The following is a 10750-nucleotide window of genomic DNA, read 5'->3' as shown; positions in this document are numbered from 1 at the left end:
CACGTCTACATGGAGAGCCGAGCAGGAATCTGCCCTAAGGTTTAAGGTAGAAAAGAGTCAGATATAGCTGGGCACGGCACACGCCTGTAATCCCAATCCTCAGGAGGCTGAGGCAAGAGGATTGCAAGCTCAAGATCAGCCTCAGCAATTTAGCAATGCCCGAAGCAACCTAGTAAGACCCTGTCTCAAAATAAAAAAAAAAAATTAAAAGGGCTGGGGATGTGGCTCAGTGGTTAAGTGCCCCTGAGTTCAATCCCTGGTACCAAAAATGAATAAATAAATAGACAAATAAATAAATAAATAATAAATAAGAGGGGCAGATACAAAATGAAGGCAGACATGTCAAACTTTTATCCTGCCTTTAGGATATATCTATGGGCCCAAGTGAAGATTTTTAGCAAAAAACATTCTCTAAATCTCTATTATATGAAGACTTTTCCGGAAGAATGACTTTGCTATTTGAGAATTTTTATCTGGCTGTGTCTAGGGCTTAGCCAATTTTATCACCATTGTTTAAATTTCCTCAAGGGTTTCCAGATCTTCAATTCAGATCACTCCCTAGGAGGAAGCAAACTTCTAGATCAGGAACTACAGAAATTCCTAGAAAATTGTAGAAATTCACTTGAATCCAAAAGGTCATTAAGTAATAGACTCTGTGATTTTTTTTTTTTTTTATAACTTAAAGCTTTTTGAAAAACTTTTGGTTGTAGATGAACACAATACCTTTTTTTAATTGATTGATTGATTTTTATGTGGTGCTGAGGATGGAACCCAGTGCTTCCCGTGTGCGAGGCAAATGCTCTACCACCGAGGCCCCAGCCCCAGCCCCAGCCCCACCCTGTGATTTTAATTGTGTTAAGAACGATTACCCAAGAGTTTGGAATAAAGTTAAAAGATTGCAGTATAACTTTTCAAAATCAAGTGAGAAAATCATCTGCTTGAATGGTATCTGATCCTCTAGTGGACATAACTTAGACTCTGTTATTGATTCAGGCCCAGGTTCTATAAAATTAGATGTTAACTTGTAGAAAATTGAGAAGTTGCTAACGATTCTTGTCCTGTGGACAGGCAACCGATTTCTGTTGAGTAGAGAAGAAAACCTCCAACATGATTGAATTTTTCATTGTGCAATAATTATTCCAGAACCTCTGATGTAAAGGGCCAGAGGACACATATTTCACTGTCACTGTGGCATAAAAACGACCACACGTGATAGGTACCTGAACGATCGTGACTGTGTCCCAATAAGCTCTCTATTTGTGGTTACTGAAATGTGAATTTTATATTATTTCCACGTGGCCCCAAATATCGTTCTTTCTGTTTTCAACCCATTTGAATGTAAAAACATTCTTAGCTGGTGGGCCATCGCCAAGCAGATGGTGAGTCCGATTTGACCGCCAGTTTGCCGTTGCCCGGCCTAAAGATTTCATTGTCTTTTTGCAAAGGGATCATTTAAAATTAGAAGCCCCAGATGGATTTTTTTCTCTTTTTCCTTTCCCTACTAGCCTGTCCAGCTATTTTTCTCCACCACAATTTCCCATAAGCCATCATCTCACGATGGGAATGGGAACTGAAAGTGTCCCCAAAGCCCTGGCCTCCAAAGGTCTGGCCCCCAAAACCCTGGCCCCGGCACCCATGGAAATAGAAAGCAAAGCCAAGAACCAGAAGTTTAATACCTCTCAGGCTGGCTGGATCTATGTATATGTATATTCCTGGCCTTTTTTTTCCCTGTAAATTATAACATTTCTGTAGGATGAGCAATGGAAGATTAGCCATATTCCTGTTTTAGACAAACTGTGATTAAATTAATTTTCCTTTTTTAATATCATTTTCTCTTGTTTCTGATGCAGGTGGGTGACTGAATTCAGTTAGGTGGGACCCAGGCAGCCTCTGCCGGGAACCTGGGTAACACTGTAAGTCCTTGAAGTTTTGTGTTTAATTTAGAAGTTAATCCTGGCTTTCTGTTTCCTGCCAACTGCATGTGCACGGTGTGTGTGTGTTTGTGTGTGTGTGTGTGTGTGTGTGTGTGTGTTAGTTCTTCCCACCTCCTTTGAAGCAGTTTAGCCTCCTGCTCTTTCCTTCATTGACGAGTTAAGTGAATTCCTGGACATGCACTCGCTGTGCATTTGCACCACGGTTACCGTTTTGACCTTCTGGGAATTAGGCGTGGACACACGTCACAGAAACTCTCAGGGGCTGCTTTCTTCTTTCGCGTCCCTCCAGTGCATTTTGATTTCAATTCGTACTGAGAGTGGAGTAGTTTGGTGGCCTCTTGTCACCTCCGTTCCCCTCCCTCCACCCTCCAGTGTTTTATTACGGGGGTTTTTCTAAATAAAGGTTGGCCTGCCCCTGTGCCTACCGTTTCCCCCCCACGGTGCTATTATCCCTGGGAGTCCCTGGGACAGCACCCTCCTCCTGTCCATGAGACAGCTGGCAGGAACGAGAGCTTTGGCCAGGAGTGGGGCTGTCCCCAGGCTGGCCTGTGTGGGCTGAAGGTAGGGGTGACACACAGCAGGGTGTATCAAGGAGGTATGATGGACTTCAAGCTGCCACGCCTTCCCCACAAGAGAGCAGGGCAGGTGCATCCTCCAAGGGCTCCTGCAGGGCTCTCCCATCTTTTCCTGGCGGCTGGGCTCACCCCTAGGGACCTGTGGTATCATTAATGCAGATCAGTGCTCCCCAGAAAACCTGGCTTTGACAGGCCCCACTTCCTGGAGGATTATTTCTATTGTAAAGCAAAGAGCAACGACTCCAGTGGGTGTCAGGCAAAGTATAGGTTCCTGCCGAGGGAGGTTCACTGAATGCCCGGCTGTGGCTTGTCTCATGGGGGGGCAGGTGTTAATTAACTGGTCCCCAGACTGCGGGAGGTGGGCATTTCCCAGCTGAGGAGCACATGGAAAACCCGGCACCACCTCCCCCTACCAACTCAGGAACATGGCCAAGAGGCTAGAAAAAAGCTCACTCTCATCTACGTTTTTGCAACTGCTGCTATGGTTCCTCCTTGCACCCTCGGTGTGTTTTGCTCTGTGTCTAATAGCCCCATGGAGTGCCAATCGATGAGTGTGTGGTATTTTCCTTGATTGGCAGTTTATTTTAAGGGCCATAGTTCTCCAGCTTTTAAAAAAAAATTTAAAAAAATTTTTTTAAAAATTTGATTCCCTGACTCCTTAGGCTTTAGATGACGGAAGAGGTTCCCGTTGAACTTGGAAGTGTACTTACAAGTAGATCACCCTCCGTATAGAAGGGAAAAAGAAAGGTTTCCCAGTGGCCCAGCCCAGCCTGGCTTTTGGAAGTGGATGAGCGGGAGACCTAGGAATGGAAATGGGAGGACCTTCAGCTTTTGGGGTGTGCAAATTGAGAAAGAGGAGAGGCGTGTTCCAGGCCCACACTGGGCCCAAGTCCAACCACCTGGCATTTGTGCCTGTTCAGAATACGGAGCTGAATCCAGGCCCCTGGAGTCTGCCAGGGGAGTCCTCAGAGCACATCCGCATAGGCAAAGAGCTCAGGGCCTCTTACGTTAGGGAAAACGGTGCCCAGAGGGCGCTGTCCTGGGTGGCGGACAGCTGGTCAACGCCAGGTCTCAGCAGACGGTGCATCTGGTTTCTGTCTCCAGCAATCAGAGCAGTCTCCAGGAGACATCTGCGTGCAGAAAGCCCCCCAGGGCTCCTGGAAGCTCAGGGACTGTTGGAGGGTGGGAAATAACGTGTTGGTAGAAGGGCAGGTGACGAGGGTCAATACAGACTGCAGGCAGGGACATGTGACTGCTCCAGGGAGTCACCGTGTGTTCACCCGGGTCCTTGAAGAAGCAGGTGCTCAGACAGAATCAGACATGCAGGAATTTGATTCCAGAAAACGCCCAAGAGAAGGAAAACGAGTGCGTTCTCATGGCCTTGGTTATATGCAAGCTCAGGAAACAGGCCGCTATGAAAAGTCCGTAGGGGTTCATGGCTGGTAGGGTGGTGGACACACACACACACACACACACACACACACACACACAGATACACTTTCGTCTACTTTTGTAGTTCACCTGTATTTTTAAAAGTCAGCTTTATTGAGCTGGGCTCAGTGGCCCACGCCTGTCATCCCAGCGGCTCAGGAGGCTGACGCAGGAGGATCACGAGTTCAAAGCCAGCCTCCGCAACCTAGCAAGCCCTGGAGCAACTCAGCAAGACCCTGTCTCTAAATAAAAAAATAAAAAGGGATGTGACTCCGTGATTAAACACCCCTGGGTGTTTAATCCAAAAAAAGAAAGAAAGAAAAAAAGTCAGCTTTATTGAGATAAAATTGTATAAGAGACCCTCGGGTTTAATGTATAGAATTTGGTGATTGTGGACATACACCTGCCTGTGACTCCATCAACACAATCAAGGCAATGAATCTATCCACCGTCTCCAAGAGAACTCTCTTTGTGCATGGTTTCTATAACGAAAAAACAATCCTATGTACCCTTTGAGCCAGCAATGTCAGGACTGTCTCCGCAGGGGGACGACGGAACGTGTGGACAGAGAACCTTACCACTGTGTTCTCTTTAGCAGTGAAAAACTGGCTGCGACGGAAATGCCCAATGGTTCAAGATTGGTCAAATACAGCGGGACCCCATGGTCCTGGGCATCAGCTGCCTGTCCACCTGTCTTCCCTAAGTGGGGTGACCGGGATATCCACCTGCTTACCTGTCTGTAGTCTACCTGTAGTTAATACCCAAATACACAGACCTGTGTAGATGGTAGTCATCGGACGGCCATGGCGTCATAGCCTGTCATCTCTCTATACAGAACCGTATCTTTCTCTCACATCCATCTGTCCGTTTGTCTGTCGCTTACCATTGATCACGCCACCGCCTCTCCCTCCCTCCCTCTGTCCCTCCCCCTCTCTCTGTCTCTGATTATTCTCAGGCAGGACCGTCTGACAGTTCCCGCCTGCAGCATCTCTGCATAACAACCCGGGAAAGGTCGGGCAGTCTGTGGGCTGTCAGAGGCTGGCTCTGCGGCACTCAGAGATGACAGGAGACAGGGGAAACAACACCCTGAAGTAGCTGCAGCCCTGTGACCTGGAGTCGGGAAGAAAGGGCGGAGTCTCGAGTTCTGCTTGAGGCAGCGGGGAGATGTGTAAAGGGGTTCAGAAAGATTCCCCTCTCAAGTGGGAAAATAGAGATAGTTGTGGCCCTGGAGAAATCTATCTTCGTTTTCTGGTAAACGTCACCTATCCAGAACGCCTCCTTCCCCGCTGTTACTTGATAACTCAGAGTCAGAGCTGGAGGTGGCTCTGTCTTCGTTTTACTGAGAAAACGGAAACAGAGAGGTTCAGTCACTCCCGAGAAGTCACACAGTAAGTGGCCGTGGTGGGATCTGAACCCCTTCCTTTGGGATAATGTGGCAGGAGGGGCAGAGGGTCTCCAGCCGTCAGCTCCTTCAGGATCAGCCTCAGCCAAGCGCAGAGCTACCTTAACTGCGGGAGCGTCCTTTCTGGGTCAGCCCGCTGGGGTGACTCAGTGACACTCAGGTCTAAAGGCCTGAACGTCTCAGCTCCACGTCCCACTCTGATGGCCCAGAACCTGCCGGGTTGGCTGAGAGTGTGTCCGGCAGCTTCTCCTTCCCGCACCTTCCTCTGCCTTCCTTCCACAGATACTGGTCCCTAATAAACGTCTTGTCCTCAAAACTCAGTCTCAGTGGCCGCTTCCGGCTCCGTCACCCCCGATCCCAGGAGCACATGAAGTCACCTGCGAGAAGGTGCGGGGGGGGGGGGGTCCCCGGCTGTCCCACTGACAGTGAGGCTCTCAGCCCTGGTGATGTGTGGGACAGACACAGCCCCCCCTGGGCACAAGGTGGGGGCCCAGGGGTGAGACCTTCCCTGGGTGACCTGGAGGGCCACCCGGCAGGGGGACAGGTCCAGGGGAGCAGTGTATCAGCAGCCGAGATGAACAGAGAGAAGGGTGGCATCCGGGTGACCCGATGGGACAGCCACGGCTAAAAGGCCCTGGTGCTGCCCAGAGAGAGCACAGGGCGCCCGGGAGGGAGCCGAGCTTCCAGCCACAGCAGAGGCTCATTATGCCAAGGTCAGGACCCAGACGCACGGGATGGGGCTATCAGGGTGGTGTCCCCAAAGATGCCACCTCCCCAGGCCCCTCTGAAGCTTCTGAGGTGCAGACCTGGTCCCCAAGCTCCCTTCCCGGTGACTTCCAGTTGGGTCCACCCAGTAGAAGCCTGGGAGAGGGGACTGGAAGAGAGGAAGGGGGACGGAGGGGCGTCTATCCCCCAGCTCCCGCTCTGGGCCGCGGGTGGACCATGGCTGCCCTGGGGACCCTGCTCTTGGCGGCAACTCTCTTCCCTTGCACCATCCAGCCAAGGGGGGGGGCAATCTTTCTGCCCTTTTGGTTCCGGGAATCCTCACTGACCTCCGTCAGCTGCCGTACCTCTGCTCACTGCTTGGAAAACACTCTTTAGTCCAACGGTTCCCACAGCTCTTTGGAGAACCCCCTCTGTCCCCCCAACCCAGACCGACTGGAAACCTCACGCCTGGGCTTTGGGGGTCAGGTGACCTTGGGTTTCAGTCCCGCCTCTTGGCTTGGCTGCTCAACTCGCTGTTGGGACCCTGCTCAGCCCTCCCGACTCTCGGTTTTCTCACCTGTAAAATGGAATTTATGGCCCTCTGTTATGATGGTATATAAGCCCCCCCCCCCCAGTCTCACAGCATCAGTCACATCTTTCTGCCTAGCTGGGCACATAGCCACAATCCCAGGCACCTGGGGGGCTCAGGCAGGAAAACTGCAGCCTGGGCAACTTAGCAAGACTCTGTCTTCACACAAAACTTCTTGTGCCTTTTTTCCTTTTGATCTGTCTTTTAATTCATAGGTCCCCACCAAAGAATTATAGAAGATAGTAGAAAGGGTCTTCCTCTCCGGTATCCCCAAACTCCCAAGGATGAAGGCAGAAGTCCTCGACCCATTTTTTTTTTTTAAGTGGAGAAGCAGATGTGGGCAGCAGTTTTCTGTAGAGCCAGCATCCAGCACAAGAGGCCAGCCTCTCTTTTTTGCCTCCTAATCTGCAGCGATTTCTCAGAGCTCTGCTGACTTGAGGTTGGAGGTAGAGAGATGGAGTCCCTTTCACCTCGGACTCTCTGTGCCCCCACCAGAGGCTGATCCATTTCAGCCTGTAACTTCAGAACCGGTGAGCCAAAGTAAACCTTTTTTATTTATAAGTTGACTGCCTCAGGCATTTCATTATAGTGATTCAAAGTCCACTCATACAGTACCTGTTGTTTTCAATGGTAGACTCCCAGGGTCAATTGTGAAGCAATAAGAAAGTCCCATCTTAATATCTTTTTTTAGAAGCCTCCTCTTGCAAAAGCTGCAAAGCAGCACGATTTACTAAATATTCATTGATGTGTTTTTGCATGCTTTGTTCTCCCTGGTACCCAAGGTCTCCAATTTTTAGTTTCCTTGGTCTACCCTAAAGCCTCAACAAGGCTCAGGGGATCTAAAATAGAATCCAGACCTCCTGCTTCCCTGTCTAATGTTCTTCCTGTTAATGAATATTTCTTGTTTTTCCACCTGGCATGGATTCCTTCCTTCTGGTCAAATTTTTAAAAATTGAACAAAGATTTCTATCACGTAAAATCCATCACTGTAACCACTTAAAAATGGAGAATTCAGCCCCTTCTGACACACGCACAGTCGCACAGCCAGCACCAGGATGCTATTTGCAGAACATTTCTGTCACCTCAAGAAGAGGCCCGGCGTCTGTCAACAGTCACGTCTCATCCTGCCCTTCACAGTTGGGCGGCTTCCCGACATTTCACACAGAGCTGCACGGAGCTGAGCGACACATTCTGGGAAATGTGTCACTGGGTGATTGCATCAATGTGCAAACATTGTAGAGTGTCCTTACACAAACCAGGAGGCCACCGAGTCACTAAGCAATAGACGGTTTTTGTGTTATGTGTGGTGCCGGGAATGGAATCCGAGACCTTTTGCTACTGAGCCACACTCCCAGCCCCTTTCTAAGTTTCCTTTTGAGACAGGTTTCCCTAAGTTGCTTACTCTGGCCTGGAACTTGTCATCCTCCTGCCTCAGCCTCCTGAGTAGCCGGGATTACCAGTGTATGCCACTGTGCCTGGTGACAAAATACCTTTATGGGGCTGCCTCATGCATGCTACCCATCTTGACTAGAACTTCATTATGTGATACATGACTGTTATGGAATCATACACCTTATGATCTTTTGTAACTGGCAACACAATGCTTTCAAAGTTCATTCCGGTTATTGTAGCATGGCTCAGTACTCCATTCCTTTTCAGGCCTAAGTAATATTCCATTATATGGACATACCACATTTTGTTTACTCATTCATCTGTTGATGGACATTGGGGTTGTTTCTATTTTTCTTTTGCTGTTATACATGATGTTGCTATGGCGATTCATGTTCTTTTTTAAATTCTTTTTTCAAAATGCCTTTAATTAATTAATTAATTAATTGATTTAGGTTTTAAATATGTGGTGCTGAGGATTGAACTCAGTACCTCATACTTGCTAGGCAAGCACTCTACCACTGAGCTTCCGCCCCAGCCCTATGGTCACTCATGTTTGAATACCTGTTTAAATTCTCCTGGGTACGGACTTAGGAGCGGACTTGCTGGGTCAGGTGGTAGTTCTATGTTTTAAGTTTTTAAGGGAACGCCAAATGGTTTCCACAGAAGCTTTGCCATTTTCCATTCTCACCAGCAATATATGAGTCTGGTGATATTTTTGTTTTCCTTCACAAAACGAATCTCCTCTTTGGATCTATCTGGTTCAGAAAAAAAAAAAAAATGTAGATGCGCGCGCGCACACACACACACACTCACAGACAGAGTTAATCGATCTATTTTATTGAGGTAAAATTGGCAAGCCTTGTATTTACGATCATCCCTCCCTCTCTGTAGGTGCCACATCTGTGGATTCAACCCACAGCAGATTGTAAATATGAAAGGAAAAAAAAAATGGTTTGCACCAACCATGCAGACTGATTTTTCTTGTCATTATTCCCTAAATAACACAGAGAACAACTACCTACGTGACATTTCCATTGTATTAGTTACTCTAAGTAGTCTTGAGATGATTTAAAGTACATGGGCAACTGTGCGGAGGTTCTGTGCAAATGTCACACCCTTCCACCGCAGGGAATTGGGGAGCATCAGATTGTGGTATCTGCACAGGGTCCTGGGACCAACCCTCCATAGAAATGTGTGATTCAATGCTTTGATATAAACATACACTGTGAACGGTGCCCCAGCCAAGCTAATCAACCTGTCAATCATCGCACACACTGACCTTTTGTTTTTTTTGGAGAGAATCCTTAATATCTCTGCCCTTAGCAAATTTCAAGAGACAATGTGATATTACGAGGTGCAGTCACTGTGTCATCCACTAGATTTCCAGAACTTGTCCATCTCGTTACCGAAAGCTTGTGCCCTGCGCCCAGCATCTGCTTATCCCCCCACTCAACCCCTAGGTCAACTCCGCCCCCTCGGCCCTGTTCTGTGCCCAGCCAATCAGCTTTGCCAAAGTGAGGCTTCGGGGCAGGCAGGAGGCTGCACCCAGCCAATGAGATTCCAGCCTGAATCCAGACCCATCCCTGGGCTTGCACCTGTACCTCCACCACCGCTTTTTGTTTCTTGAGCTAGTTCCATTTGGGTCTCTGTCACTTGGCCAAGTGGCCACCCTGAATAATTAAGTCTTGTTTGTTAGAAACCTCGTCTATAAGATTTACCTCTGGTGGCATTTTGCATCTACTCAGCTTCAGCTTTATAGTAGGTACAGCTACTCGGTGATGCTGGGGCCAAGGGTGCATCAGTTAACGCTCAGAGGTGGGATCTTGCACACAAAAGGGAACTTCCGGCTGCAGGCGTTATCATTCCATGACCTCAGAGCTGTGATGGAGGAGAAGCAGAGCATCTGGGTGAAGATCTACCCACCACAATAAAAGTCACCTCACCTCCCCACTGGAGTAAGAGCCCTCCTCTCTGGTAGGCCTGGCCTCTACACTGGTGGCCCTTCCTTGCTGATGCTCAGGAAGGCTGCAGTCTGATCTTATTCCCTGGTAAGGTTGGTCTTGGTTTGCCACCGTGGACGGGCAGGACACACTTCATTCAGAGCCTTGGCCAGCTCTGTTACTGGGCTCCCAGTGGCTCTCAGGATAATAAGTTGCTATTCCATCCTACTCTCCTCTGGTCAGGAAAAGAAGGGAGAGAGGTTAAATGCTTGGGTCTGGAGATCTGGAGATCTTGGCTTGAAATCTAGCTCCATGACTTGCTTATTGTGTGACCTCAGAGAAGTTGCTCACCTTCTCTGACCCTCAGTTCCCTCATCTGCAAAGTGGGAGCATGAACAGTTTTCATTTCTTAAGACTGGTGTGGAGAGTGACAGTGCTGTGGATGGTGAGGGTGATGTCTAACAGTGCACACCCACCCGACAGCCACCTCCACAGAGCCTCTTCCTGTTCCTTCATGTCAACCTGGTGAAGTACCGTTAGTCCCAGAGGGGCCCTGCCCCTGGCACCCGGGGACCTCGGATCGCTCTCCAAGGTGCTGAAAACTTGCCAGCTCCCCCCAACCCACCCCCCGCCGCGGGCCCCTCCCCAGCGCCTCTGTGGGTCTGGGGGCCACCCACCGCTGGCCGGCCGGTACCACATCTGCACACAGTCCTCCTCCTCCGGCCGCGCGTGGAGCCCGTCATCTGGCTGGCTGCCGTCCCAGTAGCTGTAGTCGTACGAGG

The 10750-nt window shown here is 49.2% G+C and overlaps 1 protein-coding gene across 1 annotated transcript in view; it reads right to left on the bottom strand.

The window, feature by feature from the left end:
- Positions 1-8845: 8845 nt before the first annotated feature.
- The window catches only part of Clec19a (C-type lectin domain containing 19A), a 5576-nt gene continuing 3671 nt past the window's right edge, over positions 8846-10750 (bottom strand). Inside the window, exons 2-3 of the mRNA XM_078024728.1 lie at positions 10646-10746; positions 8846-9906 (exon numbers count right to left, since the gene is read on the bottom strand). Coding sequence (XP_077880854.1) covers positions 9827-9906; positions 10646-10746 — 181 coding nt within the window. The 3' untranslated portion in view covers positions 8846-9826. The remainder of the gene's footprint in view (positions 9907-10645; positions 10747-10750) is intronic.

The sequence above is a fragment of the Ictidomys tridecemlineatus genome, chromosome 10 (assembly GCF_052094955.1).
Source record: "Ictidomys tridecemlineatus isolate mIctTri1 chromosome 10, mIctTri1.hap1, whole genome shotgun sequence".
NCBI classification, from domain to species: domain Eukaryota; kingdom Metazoa; phylum Chordata; class Mammalia; order Rodentia; family Sciuridae; genus Ictidomys; species Ictidomys tridecemlineatus.
The sequence above is the reverse complement of the archived record's forward strand: the minus strand, read 5'-3'. Positions and strand labels throughout refer to the sequence as shown.